Genomic DNA, 24,463 nt, shown 5'->3' with positions numbered 1-24,463 from the left:
TGGCATTGTCTAGAAAATTATGTTCTTGGAGTTTAACTATCTAGCATTTTGAGGAATTAAATTAGGAAGACTAATTCATTTGAAAAATAGAAATATAACATTGCAGTATTTTTCTTGATTTTGTTTACTTAACCAATCAAAACCCTGCAAAAATGTAAACTCTTCCATGATTTTTTTAATGACTCTATTAATAAACATTAACAGCACTGCCACATCTGTAACAGTGATGAGTTTATTCCCTCTTCTGGGGAACCCACTTTTTTTGTCTTGTAGTTATTTCTTCTATAAGCACTTCAAAGATAAATATAGTTTTTTGTGCATTTCCTTTTTTTTTTTTTTTTTTTTGGTGCAGCAAATATTTTATCCTCACTACAGAAATAATCAATGAAAGGAAAAAGAGAAAAGAAAATTCTGCACCACAATTGACTGTCACTGATCTATAATGTCCCAATAGATTTGAAGAGTTGGGTAGGGAAACTGAAGTAAGAGCAGAGACTTCTTTGTGTCCATCCAAGCTTTTGTATATAAATTCTCAGACACAAGAATGATCACTTTCTGCCAGTATTGTTTCCTCTATCTTCATATAAAAATCTGTACAGACTAATCCATTTTAAAACAGCTTTTTTAGCACTCATGTCCTTGACCTTCCTCCTCTCAAAACCAGTAGCAATAAGAAGGAAATTAATAAAATTTCTAATAAACAATAAAAACAAAAGAAAAGGACTTTTTGACATATCGAACAGAGAAATGCAAGGCTTCTCAATAGTCCCAGAAGACCTTAATTTTAATTACCCCAAAGAAACTTAATTTTAATTACTTTTACTTATGTTTGATTAATACAAAAGGTGTTCATATATAAGGATAGGCAACAATAATCATATTTCTATTGTGTATGAATGTTAGGTAACCAAAAGGAAGTTCTAGGAATAGAATTAGAATTCAGTTTCTAAGTTCATTAGGTATCTGTGTAGGAGAACTGAATGCTAATGTCTATATTTAATTGCTGTTATAATTCTAGAATCTTCTTGGCTTGGTCTCAGAAGTTTATGTTTATGTGAAGCAAAATTTGTAGAGAGGTAACACCTTTTATACAACAAGTTGCTATAATTGGGGAAAAATGGACATGCTTGTCTGCGGAAGAAAGTTTACTCACAATTCAAAAGTCAACTGACTCTGGAAAACTAATATTGAAGATTTTGAAGCTGATTTCTAATTAGTATAGAGAAGCATATAAAAAGATTTAAACCACAATACTTAGGCTTCAGAACTGAAGTTCCAGTTGTGTCAGGAAACAAAGATCTCCATGCATGCTGATGCTGTTAGAAAGAAAGACACATCTTCAAATCAAATGTCCTAAGTAGGAGGCTGTATGTATTTTTTCATCTCAAATGGTTTCAAAGGTTTCCGCTAGGAAAACTTTTAACTACAACGAGAATTCTTTCCCCAAATTGCTAGCAACAGAGGATTGTGAGGTTTCTGCTCTTGGACCATGAAATATTTCCTAAAGGATCAGCAAGTCTTTAAAGAAGAGGTATACCTGGTAGTCCTATTCCCAGAGCCTGTGCCTCCCTGAATAGCAGAATTTCATATTCCATTAGCGGCCTTAGGATTCTAACTGATTCAGCTGAGCAGATAGAAAGCATCAATGTAAAATCTACTGCCAAGGCAAAAGCTCAAAGTATCACTACTGCCACAAATGTTCAACCCTAAAGGAAAGCACAGATTACACTAGTATATTTACCATATGAACTTTATTAGATCAAATGGTCTAATTTTCCTTATACCACTTGCATTTATTCTAAATTCCCTACTTGCAGTTATTCTCAGTCATAAGTGGAAAGTCATAAATTGGCATCTCTAATCAGGCAAAGTTGTATATGTATGAGCTTCAGAAAGAAATAAAATGTAGTATTTTTATGCCTCTTGAAATGTTAGAAGAGGCTCTATAGACAGTGCTGGTCGTGGTTCATCTGTTACACAATGCAGTGAAGGAACAGCATTCATTTTCCAGCTTTTCACGAGCTTCTAACATGCAGAAGGTGTATTAAACAATGAGATCAGAGCTCACATGCTTAAACTGCATATAAGGTTAAGAAAGAATTAGGAAACTGTTCTTTTGACTCCCACATTTGCTACAAAGCCCCACTGCAGTCAAAGGATTGCTTTGTGCATAACCAGATTAAACACACAGGTTTCCCCTTCAATAGACTCACTTATAAGATATGTTAATACTGGCAAGGAGGTACAATCTGAAGTTAGAAAAAAAAAGTCATCTTGGAGGTTCACTTTTAGTTTTGTTTTTCTTCCTACTGTAGAGCAACATCTCAGTCATTATGAATGGAATTTGAATATCCAGACTTTTCTACCTCTTCCCTTCAGTAAGAACCAAACTGCTTGTTTAAATTAGAAGGTCATAAATCATTTGAAGACAAGACCTGAACAGTAAAATTTCATATTACTATCTACTTTTCTCTTTTAAAAAACACAGTTTAAAAGTGGTTAAATGTACTCTGATGTTTCTGCAGTTAAAACTCTTGTGGCCATGAAAACTGTTCTCATATTCCCTCCTGCTCCTTGTGTAGAGCTATCCCTTGATTATCCAGTGCTCCAGGACAAATTGACGGAACAGTACCTGAACTTACTACTCCACGTTCACACATTTACGCCTACATCAGTGTGGTTTTTTTTCTTGTTCACTGTCTGTGAACAGATTTTATAATTTTATAGGGCATAAATACTTAATCTTTCTCACTTACAAACTTCTTCAAGTTGTGATCAACAGAGTATTCACTGAGTAAATTCTTGTTCTCATGAAGTTATCATTCTCATTGTCTGATAGAAAAATAATCATTTCACAGTCAGTAAAATCCTAAACAGTGCTGACAAAGTCATGGTTGTTTGATGACTACAACACAGGCACCAGCTCTTCCAATATTTAGGGAAGCCATCTGCAGAAAAGAAAGATATAAATTAATTGAACAGGAACAAGCCAGGCAAGAGATTGCCAAACTGCTGTCAGCATTATTCTAAAATGGTCAAAACTGATGGGAATATAAACCGCTAAATATAAATACAACCCACAATATCCTAGTACTGTAGCTTTAAAGTTACTTACTCACATCTGACATCTTTCACTTGAAAGTGTGAGAACAGAAAAAAAAAGTTATTTTAGAGCTGTCATCAACTTTGAGAACTGTTGATAGAATCATAGAATTGTTTTGGTTGGAAAAGGCCTTTAAGATCAAGTCCAAACCTAAACCTAGCACTGCCAAGTCCACCACTAAACCTTGTCCCTAAGCACCCCATCTACTCGTCTTTTAAATACCTTCAGGGATGGTGACTCCACCACTTCCCTTGGCAGCCTGTTCCAATGCTTGATAAACATGTTTGTGAAGAAATTTTTCCTGATATCCAATCTAAACCTCCCCTGGTGCAACTTGAGGCCGTTTCCTCTCATCCTATCACTTGTTACTTCGGAGAAGAGACCAACACCTGCCTTGCTGCAACCTCCTTTCAGGTAGTTGTAGAGAGCAATAAGGTCTTTCCTCAGCCTGCTTTTCTCCAGACTGAACAACCCCAGTTCCCTCAGCCACTCCTCATAAGACTTGTGCTCTAAACCCTTCACCAGCTTTGTTGCCCTTCTTTGGACTCACTCCAGCATCTCAATGTCTTTCTTGTAGTGAGGGGTCCAAAAATGAAAACAGTATTCAAGGTGCAGCCTCACCAGTGCCAAGTACAGGGGGATGATCTCTTCCCTTGTCCTTCTGGCCACACTGTTTCTGATACAAGCCAGGATGCTGTTGGCCTTCTTGGCCTCCTGGGCATGCTGCTGGCTCGTATTCAGCCGTTGTCGACTAACATTCCTAGGTCCTTTTCCACCAGGCAATTTTCTAGCCACTCTTCCTCAAGCCTGTAGCGTTGCATGGCGTTGCTATGCCTCAAGTGCAGGATCCAACACTTAGCCTTGTTGAACCTCATCCAGTTGGCCTCTGGCCATTGATCCAACCTGTCCAGATCCCTCTGCAGAGCCTTCTTACCCTCCAGCAGGTCAACACTCCCACCTAATTTGGTGTCATCTGCGAACTTACTGAGGGTGCACTCAATCCTCTTATCCAGATCATCCGTAAAGATATTAAAGAGAACTGGCCCCAATATTGAGTCCTGGGAAACACCACTTGTAACCAGCCACCAACTGGATTTAACTCCAGTCAAATGGCTCCAATTTAATGACTGATATGCAAGGGGTTTATATAATCTGCAGACAGTAGCTAATGCTTCCACTTTAGTCCCTGAGGCAAGGTCAAGACTACCAATACCAAAATTGTATGGTTCCAGTATACCTAAACAGGTTCAAGTGTCCTTTAGATAAGTTTGGCAGCTTTAGATACTATTCGATCCAACACGAGGATTAATAACTTTAGGTGACTGGATCTTGCTGAAACTAACACAGTAGAGTCAGTTTATATGGTATGTAATAATAACAGTAATAACACTGTAATTAACAGTACTGTACATATCAAAGCAGAGGTGTTACATGTTTCCTAACTATCTGTCTAAATGCTGTTATTAACGGGTTTTTATGTTAACTGGTGGATTTGGGAAAAGAATCTTTCCAAATTGATTTATTATTTCCTACAGAATGTCATAAAAATGCTCTGACATTTATTTAACAGTAGATAAAAAAGATAGGCTTCTGCACAGAGCTTACACCATGTGTGTCTACATTTGAGCTTGACAACTGAAGCCTCCATTTACAATCATAAAAAGAAACAGGCATTTTTGAGCATAATACATCTAGCCTATTTAAAATGCTTATTTTAGGATAAGGTCATGCTTTTGAAGTATGTACTTTTCTTCACTAACTTTAAAGGGAACTCAGAGTGACCAATTCAGATGTAAACATCTACACTGGTGGAACAAATTACTTTTTCCAAAAGTCTTAGAATTAATAACAGAAAGTGTTGAAATAATCCTTTGTTTGTTTTTAAGGCTTTGCTATTAATCCAAATCGTTCCAATCACTACTGTGACATAATAAAATACATGCCTTCTACAACCAAATCACCAGTCCCCAGCTTCTTGCATTATATCACTATTTCTATTATATCAATTAATTCTTATATGGTTCAAGATTAGCAACATACATACAGTTCAATATTTCAAAATGTCCATCCAACAGAAGAAAACTGAATTGAAGAATGAAATGAAAACTTGTCTCGCTAAAATAAATAAATTTTCATATAAAGGATCTTAAGGACATACTGGTTACCAATTAAAACTCCAGATCCATTTTGATACTTTTAATGACATTTCTTCTGCATGAAGAAAGATGAAAAAAAAAATTTGCTATAGAACTTGATCTGAACACGAATTTTGTCTGAAAGGTAACAAGATTATATTTCTAATGACTGCTTATTCTGTTTTTTTCCCAGTTTCTTAGGATCTATTTCTCTCTTTTCTGTCTTCAGAGGAAACTCCTGACATAATACCTGATAAAATACTAGGATCAGTTTTACAGCTATGGCAACCTCAGATACTATACTTTTTTCCCAGAAAAGTAACATTTTTATGTACAACTATCAAAATATGTAACAGACAAAAAAAGAAAAACAACTTTCTGATTACCTGTGTCCATTCATTAGTTTGAGGGTCATATGCTTCCATAGTGTTCAGGTATGTTTGACCATCATAGCCACCTACTGCATATAATTTGTCACCAAGGAGACAGACACCAACAGCATCTCGAGGCATACTCAGTGGAGCCACCATTGTCCATGTATCAGTTTTTGGATCATATCTGAGGAAAAATAAAGGAAACTGAATGTCCAGGGAGAAGATAAGTGTCAATTCATGCTGATCTTCACTTGAATATAGTCCATCCCTTCTGGAAAAAAAAAAAAAAATCCTTTAGCATCCTATCCAAAATATTCTCCCTAACAGCAAAAAGAAAACATACAGATATATTGTGTTCCAAATTAAAACCTCTAAATGTTGATTTGGAACTTTTGCTCAGCTAACCTTTTGGAATAAACTAAGGTATTTGTGGGGTAGAGAGTCATAAAAGGAGATTTGAGAAATATATAAGAGCAATATCTGGATATATATATATTTTTATGTATATATTCTAAATAGGATATTTCTTGTAGCATATTAAAAATATTCTTTCTAAAATTATATTACACTATATTTTAATTTCTGAAATTATACTATACAATACTCACAGCCAGAAAACTTCCCTAAGTATTCAGGGGATATGTTTAACTGCATTAGAGCTAGATTCTCCTGATATTTGCTCAAGTGAAGAGAGTAGTACTGTTTTTAAGACATAATCACCACAGAATTTTTAAAACTGAGGGCAAAATTCCCTTTGTATAATGACAGTAATTTAAAAATTAAACATTTAGCCTAAGCCATTAAATTAGATAATCATTAATAATGTAAAAATTAGTTAATTTCAGAAGCCATTCCATCGTATTTATTTTAGACATATGTGCAATAGAAATGAATCTCCTTTTGATAGTGCCTTTCAGTTTGTTACTAAGGATGTCTGGAGTATTAGGTTAAGGTAGATGCCTCATTTTTAGAGGACAAATTTTCAAGGATTCAAGGATCACCTCCTCCAAGCTCAGGAGCGATGCATCCCAACAAAGAGGAAGGCAGGCAAAAAAGCCAGGAGGCCTGCATGGATTAACAAGGAGCTCCTGGACAAACTCAGACACAAAAAGAAAGCCTACAGAGGGTGGAAGCAAGGGCAGGTAGCCTGGGAGGCATACAAGGAAATTGTCCGAGCAGCCAGGGATCAGGTTAGGAAAGCTAAAGCCCTGATTGATAGAATTAAATCTGGCCAGGGATGTCAAGGACAACAAGAAAAGCTTCTTTAGGTATATCAATGGTAAAAGGAAGACTAGGGAAAATGTGGGCCCTCTCCAGAAGGAAACGGGAGACTTGGTTATCTGGGACAGGGAGAAGGCTGAGGTACTCAGCAACTGTTTTGCCTCAGTCTTCACCAGCAAGTACTCAAGACACACCTCCCAAGTTGCAGAAGGCAAAGGCAGGGACTGGGAGAATGGAGAACCGCCCACTGTAGGAGAAGATCAGGTTCGAGAACATTTAAGGAACATGAAGGTGCACAAGTCCATGGGACAAGATGCAGTGCATCCATGGGTCCTGAGGGAACTGGTGGATGAAGTTGCTAAGCCACTATCAATCATTTTTGAGAAGTCATGGCAGTCTGGTGAAGTTCCCACTGATGGAAAAGGGGAAATATAGCCCCCATTTTTAAAAAGGGAAAAAAGGAAAAAGGAGGACCCAGGAAACTACAGGCCAGTCAGCCTCACCTCTGTGCCCAGCAAGATCATGGAGCAGATCCTCTTGGAAACTATACTGAGGCACACAGAAATCAAGGAGGTGATTGGTGACAGCCAACATGGCTTCACTAAGGGCAAATCATGCCTGACAAATTTGGTGGCCTTCTACGATGGGGTAACAGCATTGGTGGATAAGGGAAGAGCAACCGACATCATCTACCTGGACTTGTGCAAAGCATTTGACACTGTCCTGCACGACATCCTTGTCTCTAAATTGGAGAGACATGGAATTGACAGATGGACCACTCGCTGCATAAGGAATTGGCTGGATGTCCAAGTGGATACCAGTAATGAGTAGCATTCCTCAGTGGTTGGTATTGGGACCCATGCTGTTTAACATCTTTGTTGGTGACATGGGCAGTGGGATTGAGTGCTCTCTCAGCAAGTTTGCTGATGACAGAAAGCTGTGTGGTGCAGTCAACACGCTGAAGGGAAGGGATGTCATCCAGAGGGACCTTGACAGGCTTGAGAGCTGGGCCCGTGCAAACCACATCAAGTTCAACAAGGCCAAGTGCGGGGTCCTGCATGTGGGTCAGGGCAATCCTATGCACAAATACAGGATGGATGGAGAATGGATTGAGAGCAGCCTTGAGGAGAAGGACGTGGGGGTGATGGTTGATTAGAAGCTCAACATGAGCCAGCAATGTGTGCTTGTAGCCCAGAAAGCCAACCACATCCTGGTCTACATCAAAAGCGGTGTGGCCAGCAGGTCGAGGGATGTGATTCTGCCCCTCTAGTCCGCTCTCATGAGACCCCACCTGGAGTAGTGAGACCAGCTCTGGGGCCCCCAACAGAAGAATGACATGGAGCTGTTCGAGCGAGTCCAGAGGAGGGCCACGAAGATGCTCAAGAGGGCTGGAGAACCTCTTCTATGAAAACACGCTGAAAGAGTTGGGCTTGTTCAGCCTGGACAAGCGAAGGCTCTGGGGAGACCTTCTAGCAGCCTTCCAGTACCTGAAGGGAGCCTACAGGAAAGCAGGAGAGGGACTTTTTACAAGGGCATGTAGTGATAGGACGAGGGGTAATGGTTTTAAACTGAAAGAGAGCATATTTAGACTAGATATTAGGAAGAAATTCTTTACTTTGAGGGTGGTGAGACACTGGAACAGGTTGCCCAGAGAAGTTGTGGATGCCCCCTCCCTGGCAGTGTTTAAGGCCAGGTTGGATGGGGCTTTGAGTAACCTGGTCTAGTGGAAAGGTGTCCCTGCCCGTGGCAGGGGTGTTGAAACTAGATGATCTTTAAGGTCCCCTTCCAACCCAAACCATTCTATGACTTTATGATTCTGTGAAATATTACTAAAATAGAATCCTGTATTGCAGAATGATAGAAATAATTTAATCTGTCCTTAAGCATCTCTACTATGTAGTAGAATCTCTTGATACTCAGTGGAGAAAATAAACAGTTTAAGGATACAAATCCTTTGACTGACTTTAGTCATTTGCTTAAGTGTAAAGTAGATCACATTTTGGGCATGATACTCTGTCTAAAATAATTACAAAGCAACTCTATAATGGCTAAAAATCTTATTTATTTACAAGTCCTCTAACTACTATATTGTTGTATAAAATTAGGCATCAAACGACATTCTCCTACACCCTTTAGAGACAGTATTATCGATAAACTTAATTTTTTGGGGGGAGTCAAGTTCTTTCAACATATTTTCTTGTAGTCTAAACTTTATTAACTAGAAGTTGATAATCCTACAGAAAGTCGTTTATATATATGCTTTACAAAAAGTCAAATTTTAGGCTTTTACTACAAAAGCTGACTGTAAGAACACCTGTGACTATTTCAGCCATTCATATTTTCAGTAAGCAATTAGTAGGAATACTGTGTGAAGTCCCACGTTATATTTGAACAATGGAAATTTTTTATCTTTTTAAATGTAAGTATTGCAACAATGTTACAGTGCTTTGCCTGTAACTGCCTTTTGGTTCGTAAATATGACCTTCAAATTGGACAATAACAGAATTGTCTTTAACCTTGATTAAATTGCTCTTGACAGCTAAATACATTTTTGGAAAAATTCCACTCATCTACTGGCTGCTAATCCTTCTGGCTTTATGGGGACTTCTCAAAAAATAATATGGTAAAATGTTGTGTTCAAATTTTTATGTCTAAAATACCATTAAATTGATTGTGTTGTTCATTTTACTTTCTATTTCAAATTTTCTTTATTTATTCACATTCTTTCATTTTGCTAACTTTCCTTAAGAAGTTTTGTGTTAAATATCTAGATATGTGATAAATGTCTTTTAAATCTTGAGAGGAAAATACTTTAACACAATGCTTGAATATATGGAAGGGAAATGCACATGTAAGAAGCCAAAAAAAAAAAATTCTGAATGGATTGTTTTCAAAGGCCGCATGACTTTTTCAACAGCAGTATCATATGTCTCTAGCTGAAAGCTTCCCAAACAGTGAAATGCACCAGCATGCATATCTTCACCTGCCTAAAGGCAATAAATTTTAATAGACTCTTTAATACAATACTTTTGAATTACAAGGGCCAAGGTGAGGAGGTGCAAAAGCAGGGAAACTAAATACAATTGACATCTGTGGACTTTATTTTTTTAATAAACAAGTAAGCAAGGGATAAACAGAGTTCTTATAACTCAATTCTGTCAACAAAATAGAACCACACAAGAACTCGTTTTTTGTAATTGCCAGGAAAATGTCTGAGATTTCTTATATCCTTTCTTCTGCTAAAAACAACTGTACATTGCATCTTTAAAATAACTAGGTGTGCCCTAGGGTAAGAAGGGTTATGGTAAAAGTTCCTGAATGTGGAAAGAAATCAATGTGAAATCAAGATGAGACCAAAGGGAAAAGCTATAGATTACTTGCTTATGTTTTTAATAGCTGTCAAGTTTTGAGTAACATTTGGAAAATAAAGTTACTTTATAAAATCTGCCAAAATATCTCCAAAATTTTATAACTCTTAAATAGGAACTAGTTATTTTACTTTTAAAAAAGGATACAACATTGTACTTTCACAGCTTGTGAAGAACAGACAAACATAACTATTATTTTATTTTAGAATGCTTGAAGCCATAGTAAATCCTTTAAAATTGCATCAACGTTAGTAGAGGTCTATCTGGGATTCCTAATTACTATTGAGCAAGATTTTAGCAGTAACATTTAAAAAACACATATCTGCTCTCACTAGATTTATATAATCTCAAAAGAAAATTTTCAAAGGTTAGGCCTGGTTTGACAGTCTTCCAGGAGAAAATAGGTATTTGAATAAAGCACATCCTAGCAGACTGTACCGGAATAACAAAATGACTGAAGCAGAGACTCATTCCTGAAGAAAAGAGACTTAATTAAAAAAGATTGATGCCCTAGATATTTACAGAAAGTAAAACTTTCGGAGAGATATAACTCTTAAGATGATAGACCTCATTATCACTTAGTAGTCTTTGGTTTCATAAGTTATTGAGATGATTTTTGAAGATGATGCACTATTTTTGAGTGTAAAAATAGACACACTAAATCACATCCCAGCCACCTTATAAACTTATCAATCACTGGGATGGCCATGAGAGTTTTGTCATGTTTTAGTGGAGTCCACCAGTTAATTCACATCCACTCTATGCAAGCTAATAGCCTTACAAGTTCCGATTTGTTAGTCCCAGCTTTTAGTCTGGAAGCTAACTGCCCATGAAGTACATTATCCACACTTTTTGCTATCAGTGCAAAAATACCTAGACAAGGAACACTGTTATAATGTCATTGAGATAACGGTACATAAAATAGCTTAAGGGTATGTGGTTTATTTCATTGTTATAATCCTCCCCCCGAGAAAAAGACAAATATGATGGGATGTGGTTTGTCTTCAACATCAGAAGGGTTTTCTTCTCAAAGACCAAAAAATGAAAGAAAAGTTCCCTTACAAGTACGAATAAGCAGAAGTAGTTGGAAAGATTTCATACTTATTAATATTGTCATTAGCAGTCTTAATATAAATTTACTTAACTGAAAATTCTGTTTATTGTTCCTTATAAATACAAGTCCACGAGGATAGGCCCTGTAGGTAACTTCCATCTGTCGGAGATAAGAACTAAAGTATTTGTCAGCCTGTGATCTTTGCTTACATAAAGCAGAGATGGGAATGAGTCTAAGGCTGAGCAAAATCATATGGATAACATAAGAATTAAGTCTTAGCTTATAATTTTTAACTACATATTGGGTAACTGGTAAATGGCAAGACAGATTCAGCAGAAGAAATAACTGACATTTAATTAAAGTTTAAGCCCTTCAGAAAATAAATAAATAGATAAATCTCTCCCAGCACCTATATTTACTTGTATATTAAGATAAACCAACTATTCAAACATATCTACTTTAACCTTTGCAACCTGTACATATTTGGAGAGTGTATTTTCCTTATTCTACTTCAAAGCATACAGAAACAGAACAGTCAAACCTTCATGAAACATTTGAAGAGTACCTTCAAACTGAACGCTATAATTGCTCCAACTGTGCCTTACTGCCCTACTAGATATTCTTGAACTTGCAGAATACCCACTTGCAAAATTCATAATACTGTAAAAACAGTGTGTAAGGCTTATATCAATACATCAGGGAGTGCCAGTGTTGCTAAAGGAAGCAACGTCATGTACTGTAAATATCCATCACTTAAGCAGTTCTATAATTCTTTTCAACTATTTTGTTAGAGTTATAAAACACTTCTAAACACAATTTGGTGCTGTAAAATTATTCCAAGGCTGAACTTTTGTCTCTGCAAAGATTATTTTATGACTCTGCAATGTGTAATATCATGCCTTAAAAACAAAGATTTCTTAAATGAGATGTGAAAAGAGTGGAGTTTTAATATATAATATATATAAAATTTATATATATTATATATATATAAAATATTTTTTATATATATATATAAAATATATATAGTACTGTGTATAGTATATAATAGTACTGTGAAAAAAAAAGGGAAAGAAAATAACCTCCAGAGAAATTGTCTTCCACAAACCTCTATGGAACAATTCAAGTAAATAAGTTGGCTTTTCTTGGCGTAAAAGCATCTGTTTAATTTTACTATCACTTATCTAAGAAAATGGTGCTACTGGACATTATCTTGTATTCAAAAAATGCATGTATAATTATATACCTTTCTACATAGTCCAGCAGTCGGGAACAATGGTTAGAAGCAGGAGCATCATGGCCTCCAACTGCATAAAGAAAGCCATCGCATGTAGCCACTCCTACACCTCCTCTTCTCTTACACATAGGAGCGCACATACTCCATTTATTTGTGTGAGGATCATAATATTCCATTGAACTCAAACACGAACTTCCATCCCGACCTCCAACTGAATATAACCTAAGAAAGTCCACACAAATAAAAATGTTAATAAAACAAGAGCTTAGAGCTGTAGAAATAAAAACAAGGAGCATCTGGATTTTTATCTGACATCAGCAAACAGGAAAATGAAAAAAATGTAATTTCTCATCTCTCATATGAATTTCATACGGTTAGCAAACATAGATGATTTTAATATTATGTTGAAATTCACACACTACTTAGTGCTTTGCCCATCTGAATAGAAAGGAATATACTTTCTTTCTGGTAATGGATATTTTCATTCTTCCATTACAGCATATACTGCCAAGAGTGCCGTAAATGACAAGCAGATTTGTCTCTGTAGATTTATACATCATGTAAGCAGGGTTGCTGCCTAACTGCTCATCACCTGTGAGGTGGAAGTGAAAGTGCTAATTTATAAGTGGCAGTCCAGGCAAACAAGATGTATGCAATCCGTTTGTTATAGTTTTTCTGTGTTTTTATCATGCATCAAAGTAGTGGGAACTAGTCTGACAACTACTGCCCTGTATTTTAATATTCTATCTTGTATAATCCTTTAATACTGAATAGATTTACAAGCTTCTAATTCTCATTTCTTGCAGGGAAAAAAAAAAAAAGAAAGAAAGAAAAAAAGAGTACTGTATAAATTCTATATGCTAAAGTACAAACCATATGGAAAACTGTTGTCAGTCTTTGATCTAGTATTCAGCCTATTCCACATACAAAGCTGTCAATGGGAGGCTTATGTCCAGAATGAATTTTACACTTACAGTACGGTAGAGATCAAATATGCAGCGCATTGCAGAAAAGAATATCGCATTATGTTTTAAAAATGGATTTTTAAGAAGTGCTACCTCAGTTTCAAGGATCTTGGTTACACTGAAGAAAAGTCTTGCCCGCACTAACATTAACATGTCTGCACAGAAAGTAAGAAAATGATATCCCCAGGCACTGTATGTTGATTTTCTTCATCAGAATATATTATGAGGATTGAGTTCTGTAGGGAAGTCATGGAAAACTTCTGAAAATATTTTAAATTTGAAATGGCAAAAATATGATTTAACAAAAAAAAGCTCTATTTATAACTATTTGAGGCAAGGAACTTGTTTCCTTCCTCCCTTTATAATGGTTCTCTGGAGGAAAGAGTTCTGATTGTTCTTTCCCACTGTTACCACGCTGCATTCATTTCTTATATGAATCCTTTTGCAGTCTGTTGCCTTTTCTACAGTGCCTGGAGATTAACTAATAGAAACACAAGCTATTATTAGAAAGTGAGCAATTTAGGATGCAAAAGATGTCCGTGTGAAGCAATTACTCATTTGGAAGATTTTACTGTCCTAAGATCTCCATGAATTCAGAGCTACTTAAACGTGCATTTACCATTATGTTTCATTGGCATGGATGCTGATGGATAAGGTAGTACCATACTACGACTAAATGTGTCACTGAAGCCACAGATCATTTTGGTACTGCCTGACAGACATACTTGTGCTCTGACTAAAGTAGCCAGGAGAATCCATACTCCTCTATGAGAGATGTTAAAGCAAATACACTTTTTTTTAAACTATTTCTGTGGATCCAGCCCTAAGACATTTACCGTTCTATATGATTATCAGATATCTACAGGCAGGATCCAATTCAAGATTAAGACACCAAGATTTACCTATATGTACATGTTAATCTGTGGGTGTTTACAGTGTCTAAATTGCTGTTATGCTCAGGGTAGTCAGCCGACCCTAAAGAACAATTGTGTTCACCAGCCACAACCATACCTTTTTTCTTTAGCAGAGAATAAGAACTGCAGAACAGCACTAAAAAAAAATAAACATGTGATCCAAATACATTTACATTAACATAAATGTAAATATAAGCATTTACATGTAGGTGTCTGCAAGGATGTTATCTTTATTTTCAAAGATGGGACTTGGTTCAGCTGTCCACAGACAGTGATCAAACATTATTTGTGACATCTAGGGTATGGTGACATTCCCTGCAGGCTGACAAATATGACAAAGACGACACTGGAGAAGCACGCATGACTGCAGGAGGTCAAGTAGGCTATCCTGGGGCAATTCAAATGGCAGTAGACGATTACATGTAGATAAGTGAATTCATCCCTAGAAATGAAGATCATGGTTAACAAGCCTGAGAGTTCCAAAGAGATTTTTAAGTAAATATTTGGGCAACTAAACACTTCACTCAATTTTAAAAAATGCGAAGTACCAACACTTCTGCAGAATTCAGTGTGAATAATCATGTGTTCCCCAAGTCTAAATACCTGATACTTTGTTTATTTCTTCTGGAATGAAAAGTTCTCATCGATTTCATTCTCTTTCAATTAAAATATATCTATAAGCTGATATTTCCACATTGAAAGTGAAGCACACTTTTTCATTCCTCTGTTTCAATTAAGACAGCTAGTAAAATACAGCTAAAGGCATTCCTGAGTTGCTGGTAAAGACACAGCGAATGCTGTTTATAAGTAACTGATAAAAGTTTCAGTCAGTGATTGGGACCACCTAGTTTTTGTTAAAATGCTCTACGCTATTCAGAACAAAACAAAATTAATTTCCAAAATCAGATTTTGGAACTATCATTTTAGGGTTTGATTGTGTTTATATCTCAGCAAGGAATAGCTCATAAGACTAACAATAAAATTTTATTTCATGAAGGTCTAGTTCAGACAAATAAATTTGGAAATCGAGTAATTGTCTTAAAGCTCTGGTTGTGGCTGAGCCTGAACACCTCAGTCAGGAATTGCTTCAGTTGGTAACAGTTTAGAGTAAAATTTTCTATATGGAAAAGTATAATGTATTTCTCTAAAAAGCCTTAAAACCTTCCATTACTGAGATCAGATATCAGTCTTGCAATTGCAAGAGCTACTCTTATGCCTCTTAACTATATTCAATTCTGTTACTTCAGTTACCAGGTACCACCTCTGCTCTGGATGAGTTGTGGAAAATACTTGTAACTAGACCTTCATTTTCATGTGCAAGTACTTTCAGAATTCAGAGATGAAAGATAATCCAGTGAGTCTGAATTCAGCAAGTTCCTCAAATTTTACTTTGGTTGTTAATTTCATGTTGTTAATATAAAACATTATCTTAGGAATAATGTTGCCGAGCTGACAGCGGCGGCAGGGGCGGCAGCGACTTGAGGTTAGTGCGGGGGCGAGGGCGACATCGGGCTGTAACCGGGCGTTTTTCATACTCTGGCCCCCCCGAGCAGCAGCCCCGAGCTGCTTCCCCCCCCCACCCCGGACCCGGAGGTTCCCGGCAACGAATCAGGAGAGGAGGGGGCGTAGCACCACCCCCTGTTGATTGGGTGATAAAAAGCCTCCTGGAGGACAGGGACTAGTCCCTGCTCAGAGGGGAGAGGGTGAGTCAGCAGTGACTGGGTGAGTCAGCAGTGACTGTGTGTGTCCCAGGGCGGGGGAGGCAGCAGCAGTTTGCAGCTCGTTGGGGAGGGCGCTGACTCCCTCCCAGTGCACAAGGCGAGGAAGGTGCCAAGGAGCTGTGAATCAGGGGTGGCACCAACAGGTATTTCCCAGCTCAGTGAAAGAACAATGGTATCTACCCGGCAGAAGAAGACCAAAATGGATGTGGGAACCCAGACAGAGCTCCCATGGAAGGAGGCGATGGTGCAGGTTGCCGGCTGCAGGGAATGCTACAGCGTCTCTGTGGTGGCAGGGGGCTGTGTGCGCTGTGAGCAGGGAGATGATCTGCTCAGCCGAGTGGCACAGCTGCAAGGCCAGGTTGAAAGGCTTCAAGCTGAAGTAGAAAGGCTTAGGAGCATTCGGGAGGCTGAAATGAAGATAGACTGGTGGAGCCAGGCTCTGCCTTCCCTGCAACAAAAATGGGAGCACCTGCCGGAGAGCTCCCAGGATCGAGGGACACCTGTACTCTGCCCCTCTCAGGTGGAAAACAATAACCTAGAGGAGAGGAGTGAGTGGAGGCAAGTCTATGGCCATGGCAAAAGGCAAGTGCCCTCCTTGCCTACCTTGCCTCCACAGCTGCCTCTGAGCAATAGATATGAAGCCCTAGGGGAATACAGCCAGTCCAATGGGGATGTGGTGGAGAGGCAACCTATATCAGAGGTCCCACCGCAGTCAGAAAAACCTGACAGGCGTATAGTTACCTCCTCCACAAGGAAGAAGAGAAGAGTTTTAGTGGTTGGAGACTCCTTCCTAAAGGGATCTGAGGGCCCAGTATGCAGAGCTGACCCTCATCACAGGGAGGTCTGCAGCCTGCCTGGAGCCCGAATCAGGGATATCACCAGGAAACTCCCCAACCTGGTGAAGGCCACAGACTACTACCCCCTGCTGATCTTCCAGACAGGTGGGGAAGAAGCTGCATCCCATAGTCTGAGGGGGATGAAGAAAGACTACAAGGCCCTAGGACAGTTGGTGAAAGAGTCTGGGGCACAAGTTGTTTTCTCCTCCCTCCTTCCATTTTCAGGTGATGACGTGGGATGGAATAGTAGGATTCTCTCTATTAATGCCTGGCTACGAGACTGGTGTTACAGGCAGGGCTTTGGGTTCTTTGATAATGGCTGGTTTTATAAGACAACAGGTGTGACCGTAATACATGGGAAAGGTTTATGTCGTAGGGGCAAACGGGTTTTGGGACAGGAATTTGCGGGGCTCATTCGGAGAGCTTTAAACTAGATTCGAAGGGGGATGGGGTAGTAGCTGGGCTTGCACCACTGGGGCAACGCTCTAGTGTTGAGGTAGACCAGGAGGCCTCCCATCCCCCTGGGGTGAAATCGGTGTGCCCAGCTCGCTCCCTGAAATGCCTGTACACCAATGCGCGCAGCATGGGGAATAAACAGGAGGAGTTAGAAATCCGTGTTCGGTCGGGGGGCTATGATTTAGTGGCAATTACAGAGACTTGGTGGGACGCCTCGCATGACTGGAACACGGTCATGGATGGCTATGTCTTGTTCAGGAAAGACAGGCCACTAAGGAGAGGTGGTGGAGTTGCTCTTTATGTGAGTGAGCAGCTAGAATGTATTGAGTTCTGTCCAGGGGCGGATCAGGAGCGAGCTTAGAGTTTGTGGGTGCGAAATAAGGGACAGGCTGGCAGGGGTGATACTGTTGTGGGTGTCTATTACAGGCCACCGGATCAGGATGAGGAGGGTGATGAGGCCTTCAACAGGCAGCTGAGAGCAGTCTTGCAATTACAGGGTCTGGTTGTTGTGGGGGATTTCAACTACCCTGATATTTGCTGGGAGGCCTACTCAGCCAGCCATCCTCAGTCCAGGAGGTTCCTCCAGTGCATTGATGATAACTTTCTGATGCAAATGGTGGATGAGCCAACTAGGAGAAGAGCGCTGCTGGATCTTATCCTCACTAACAAGGAGGGTCTGGTTGAAGAGGTGAAGGTTGAGGGCAGCCTTGGTTGTAGTGACCATGAGATGGTAGAGTTCAGGATCTCATGTGGCAGGACCAGAATAGCTAGCAGAATCACAACTCTGGACTTCAGGAGGGCCAACTTTGGCCTTTTCAAGCAATTGCTAGGGGAAATCCCATGGGACAGGGTACTAGAAGGTAAGGGGGCCCAAGATAGTTGGTTAGCATTCAAGGACTGCTTCTTCCGAGCTCAAGATCAGAGCATCCCAACAGGCAGGAAGTCAAGGAAGGGTACCAGGAGACCTGCATGGTTAAACAGGGAACTGCTGGGCAAACTCAAGTGGAAGAAGAGGGTGTACAGATCATGGAAGGAGGGGCTGGCCACTTGGGAGGAATAGAAGTCTGTTGTCAGAGGATGTAGGGAGGCAACTAGGAAAGCTAAGGCCTCCTTGTTATTAAACCTTGCAAGAGAGGTCAAGGACAACAGAAAGGGCTTCTTCAAATACATTGCAGGTAAAGCCAACACTAGAGGCAATGTAGGCCCACTGATGAATGAGGTGGGGGCCCTGGAGACAGAGCATAAAAAGAAGGCGGAGTTACTGAATGCCTTCTTTGCTTCTCTCTATACTGCTGGAGGCTGTCCTGAGGAGCCCCGGACCCCTGCGGCCCCAGAAGAAGTCAGGATAGAGGAGGAATCTGTCTTGGTAGATGAGGGCTGGGTCAGGGACCAATTAAACAATCTGGACGTCCATAAATCCATGGGCCCTGATGGGATGCACCCGTGGGTGCTGAGGGAGCTGGCGGAAGTCATTGCTAGGCCACTCTCCATCATCTTTGCTAAGTCGTGGGCAATGGGAGAGATGCCTGAGGACTGGAGGAAAGCGAATGTCACTCCAGTCTTCAAAAAGGGCAAGAAGGAGGACCCGGGTAACTATAGACCAGTCAGCCTCACCTCCATCCCCGGAAAGGTGATGGAACAACTTGTCCTTGGTGCTGTCTCTAGGCACATCAAGGATAGGGGGATCATTAGGGGCACTCAGCATGGCTTCACCAAGGGGAAGTCATGCTTAACCAAGTTGATAGCCTTTTACGAGGACGTAACCCAGTGGATAGATGATGGTAAAGCTGTGGATGTGGTCTATTTCAATTTCAGTAAAGCGTTTGACACGGTCTCCCACAGCATCCTCGCAGCTAAACTGAGGAAGTGTGGTCTGGATGATCGGGTAGTGAGGTGGATTGTGAACTGGCTGAAGGAAAGAAGCCGGAGAGTGGTGGTCAATGGGACAGAGTCCAGTTGGAGGCCTGTGTCTAGCAGAGTCCCTCAAGGGTCGGTACTGGGTCCAGTACTACTCAATATATTCATTAATGACTTGGATGAGGGAATAGCGTGCACTGTCAGCAAGTTCGCTGATGACACAAAACTGGGAGGAGTGGCTGACACAACGGAAGGCTGTGCAGCCATTCAGAGAGACCTGGACAGGCTGAAGAGTTGGGCGGGGAGAAATTTAATGAACTATAACAAGGGCAAGTGTAGAGTCCTGCATCTGGGCAAGAACAACCCCATGTACCAGTACAAGTTGGGGGCAGACCTGTTGGAGACCAGCGTAGGGGAAAGGGACCTGGGGGTCCTAGTGGACAGCAGGATGACCATGAGCCAGCAGTGTGCCCTTGTGGCCAAGAAGGCCAATGGCATCCTGGGGTGTATTAGAAGGGGTGTGGTTAGCAGGTCGAGAGAGGTTCTCCTCCCCCTCTACTCTGCCCTGGTGAGGCCGCATCTGGAATATTGTGTCCAGTTCTGGGCCCCTCAGTTCAAGAAGGACAGGGAACTGCTAGAGACAGTCCAGCGCAGAGCCACGAAGATGATGAAGGGAGTGGAACATCTCCCTTATGAGGAGAGGCTGAGGGAGCTGGGTCTCTTTAGCTTAGAGGAGAGGAGACTGAGGGGTGACCTCATTAATGTTTATAAATATGTAAAGGGCAAGTGTCATGAGGATGGAGCCAGGCTCTTCTCAGTGACATCCCTTGACAGGACAAGGGGCAATGTGTGCAAGCTGGAACACAGGAGGTTCCACATAAATATGAGGAAAAACTTCTTTACGGTGAGGGTGACTGAACACTGGAACAGGCTGCCCAGAGAGGTTGTGGAGTTTCCTTCTCTGGAGACATTCAAAACCCACCTGGACGCGTTCCTGTGTGATATGGTCTAGGCAATCCTGCTCCGGCAGGGGGATTGGACTAGATGATCTTTCGAGGTCCCTTCCAATCCCTAACATTCTGTGATTCTGTGATTCTGTAATTTTACCTTATCTTATGTACTACTTCCATCTGTTCTTTTACTATACATCTACCATCAGGATAGTATATATACTATCCACAAAAGTCTAACTTTGCATCAAACACATAGCTCAAATTTTTCTATTTCTCCCAGATTACTGGTGTCTGTAGACTTCTTGTAGATGTCATATCTCTTAATAGTTTTTCAGTACCTACCATATTGTAAGACTTTTATTTTCAATATTGTGTGATTAAAAAGAAAGCTTGAGAAATAAGCATAATCACGATCACATAATAGTCATATCTTCATTCATTACTCAGTTGGGAGTATTATGTTAACTGAATTGCACCTCCTTGTGTACCCCATCAAAACCGCTGAATTTCTATCATAATTATCACTCTTTAGAGGGGAAGATTGACAAGGAAAAGAAAGCATTCAGTACTGAGTACTTTTATCTCCACTGATCACAGTGAAAGTTTCGCCTGTGGAGATATTATAGATTTCTATTCGCCAATGGTCTATATTTTAGCTTATTCAGACACTGTGCATAGATATGAATTGAGACCAAACTCAGTCTCCTCTGAGCTGGAAATTAATTTTTCCAGGGTTTGGTCACTTCTTTTTGTACTAAGATGGATAGAGACTCCTAAACATTTGTGTGTGCATATATATATGTATAAAATATAAAATGCAGTAGAGGTTTCGAAGTAGGAGACATTAAGAGAAATCATGACTGGCTGGATCAAAAGCGTTTATCTCAGTGCTATCATTGCAAACCTTTGATAACTAATCAGAAAAGCCATTTTAAGTTCAGTTTGACAAGCCAACCTCAAAAGACCTGGATGCTTTTGATGTGAGGTGGTATGGCTTGTGAAAACAGTTGAATCATGCCTTTGCTGTGTTTCTTAATGAGGTTTTGCCTTTCAAAATTCTTTCACTGTGAATATCAAAGACCATATCCAGACTTTTGGCCAGGCTCCTTTGCACCCTTTTCTGCCCTTTCAGTGTGCCTGAGAGAGCAACAGAGAATGACTCTGTCACAAAGGGTATCTGCCTGGTAGAAGCGAGGGGAAGGTAATAATTTTCATCAGTGCTGGACTTCTGTATTGATCAATCAGTCCATACCTGATCTAGGAATCAGACTGTAGGAGAGGAAAGGTATCTATCCATGCTGCCTTGGTTATGCCAATGAACAGCAGTTCAGTGGCAAAAGTTGAAAAAAAGACAATTTTCTGAATGGAAATCGTTAATAAAGTCTTATTTCTGTGTGTAAATTTGGAATGGCATTTCATGTATTTGGTGCAGTGATACAGTAGTGGAGTAAATTAAAAATACATACAGTTTGAGCAACAAAAAAGTGAAGAAAAAAAGGTCATACAGTAAGTGCCTACAATTAAAGAAATAATAGTAACTACTGATAGAAGAGAAAACACCCTTTGCATGAATAATATCATTATGAGAATGTTCTACTTCCTACACTAGAATGTATCATTTCCTAATAGAAAGAACCTGCTTCAAGTAAATTTAATTCTAATCAAATTATATTGGCTACATTATCTTTGCAAGACCAGTGACCGAATGCAGATTCTACCAGTTAAAAATATTCTTGACTATCCGGCCATAAGATTGTTAAGGCACAATAGTCTTTGTAAATTAATCATTTACTATAGCAAGAGCATACGGCCCTTTATTTGCTTTCTTACTTATTAAAAAAAAATACAGTGAATCTGTCATTAAATAAGAAAGTGTTATTGGATTCACAGAATGACTTTGTGCTAGACTGAGCTAACGTGTTTATATTAATCTTCTGTGCGAGTTTAACAATTTTAGACCCTACAGCTGTTGCATTTCATTTTGTCTCAGTATTTATATATTGCAAGATTCTGACTAAAATATTAAAAAATATCTGCATCTTTTTGTAGTTTCTACAGTTAAGAAAGAATATTTTCAACATGTGCTACTTTTTCCCTATAGCGGTAGGCAGAATAATTGACTTTCTAAGAAAACACTTTGTTCAAAAGCAGCAGTTAATAAACAGCACATTTATAAAACATCGGCAGTGTCAAAACTGTCATAAATGAACCTGAAATAACTTCTAGAAGATTTAAATCAAGGCATAAATTTATTCAAGGTCAAGGTACATTTAGAGTAAAATATAGTAAAAACAGAGACAAGATTTAAAAAGTTGCTACAAAAAAATTCTAAGGCTTATAACTTGTGAGCTAGTCTTTGAAATATGTTTGTCTTTCTCCCCATTGTTAAAGGGGTTTGTAAAATTAGTTACATTTATGAAATACCTAATAAGTAATTTATATCATCCTAAGTCAAATTTCACTTTACTCTCTAGCTGGGTATATAATGTAAGATCTGTTATGGAAACAAACGTGTGAAAGCATGATTTTTTTTTATAAGGAAAAGCACTGCTGTATTTCAGTAAGACAAAATATTCACTTCTTTCATAAAATATTGATTTAAAAGTATTTGTTTGTAGTCAGTGAGAATATTGTGGGCAGAAAGCATGCAGTGTGAAACATTTTCTCTCTTTACATGACTGTAATTATGTATGCCAAGTATAGTATTTTTCTTAGTTCAAATAAATTAGTAAAAGAATAACTGAATCACCAATAAGGCATAAGAGCAAAGAAACCCTCAAGCAAAAAAAGCCACAAAAAAACCTTCTCTGATAGGAAATACAGTTGTTTCAGACACACTTTCTTAACTTATTAGCTTGGCATGAAATTTTGAAGTGTTACTTCAGCTTCAAAAATCACAATTACAGCATATTAATACTTCATCTATTTCGTAATATTGAGCCAGTTCCCTGTTTTTTACTGACGTATGAAAATTTTCAGTGCATTGCAATTATATGGATGACTTGAAAAAAAGTCTTAGATCATTTAGTCTGTGATCTTCACAATGAACAAATCCTTCTCAATTCAATGAATTCAATCAATAACGAAAGATTCAGTTGAAGTTGGTCTACCTAATAAAAAGACATTTAATTTTACCCCAATACAGTTATTAAGAAGTTAATCAAGTTTCAAATTAGAAAAATAGAAATATATCATTTAACAGTGGGGATGGCATGGTATTCTGTTCTGCTGAGTAGAGAAGATATTTGATGATAGCTGTTGTAAGGACTATTGCCCATAAAGATATCCAGTTGAGTATCAAATTAGATATTTATCTTACTTTAATTTCAGTAAGATTTAGATGTTTAAATATCTTTCCAGATTTCAACATATGTGGAAATAAGAATATGTGTATACACATGTATATGTACACACATTAATATATGTGTGTATAGAATTCAAGTAAATGCCTACATTTGGTCAAGGGATTATATCTAGACTTCTCCCACTACATTGAACAAGGACTTCCTTCAGGTCTCAGCATATAGGCACTAAGCACTCTTTGAGACAGGCTGGGATTCTCATACTTCATCTCCCACTGAAGATAATAATTAAAAGCTGGACTTTTAGAAAAATCCAGAATGTGGATTGCTAATATCTTTTATAATTTTGACCATGAGAGATAAGATAGTGATTGCTGTATGCTTTTTAAAAATCTGTTCTTAGTTGTGGAAGCTGCGCAACTGAAAAATTGGCTGTGAATCATTCTAAGCATTATCCACACTGCCTCCCACTTAACTCACTGTGTCTGCTTGGTCTGGAGTATCCTTACATGCCTAAATTAAAGCATACCATACTATGTCATGTTCATTATCTTTGTAGAATTTGTTGTTCATTATAAAATTTACAGAAAAAAGAAATGTGTAGTAAAGACAAAATGTTTGTTATTACAAAAGCTGAATGGCAGACCTTACAGCAAATGACAGTCACCTAGCAGTATACCAGTCAACAGTCAGCTAGTCCAAAAATCTTGTTTGTGTGGGTGAAGGATGAAGAGAACTGCATGGTGGGGTGTACACACTAAAAGACGTAGATGTGCAGTAAATGGGCAAAATCGAAACATGGCCTAAGCATCTGGGAGCCTAACCAAAGCATATCAAGAGAAAACAGGCTCATCAAGTTCCCATCCTGCAATGTAGCAATGGCTTTAGCATCTGTCCTGTTTCCTAACAATCACTTGGGTTCTAAAGAGCAATACATCCTAGCTGCATATGAGGCGGCCTTAGATCTAGG

At 39.0% G+C, this 24,463-nt stretch overlaps 1 protein-coding gene across 2 annotated transcripts in view; it reads right to left on the bottom strand.

The window, feature by feature from the left end:
- Positions 1-2,888: 2,888 nt before the first annotated feature.
- Positions 2,889-24,463, bottom strand: part of KLHL1 (kelch like family member 1) — a 264,468-nt gene continuing 242,893 nt past the window's right edge. For both annotated transcript variants that reach the window (XM_068423667.1, XM_068423675.1), the window contains 3 exons: positions 12,499-12,711; positions 5,625-5,796; positions 2,889-2,948 (listed from right to left, as the gene is read on the bottom strand). In XM_068423667.1, the coding sequence (XP_068279768.1) occupies positions 2,889-2,948; positions 5,625-5,796; positions 12,499-12,711 (445 nt within the window). The remainder of the gene's footprint in view (positions 2,949-5,624; positions 5,797-12,498; positions 12,712-24,463) is intronic.

The sequence above is a fragment of the Nyctibius grandis genome, chromosome 2 (genome assembly GCF_013368605.1).
Source record: "Nyctibius grandis isolate bNycGra1 chromosome 2, bNycGra1.pri, whole genome shotgun sequence".
Classification (NCBI taxonomy): Eukaryota; Metazoa; Chordata; class Aves; order Nyctibiiformes; family Nyctibiidae; genus Nyctibius; species Nyctibius grandis.
This window is presented reverse-complemented; position numbering and strand designations above follow the sequence as displayed.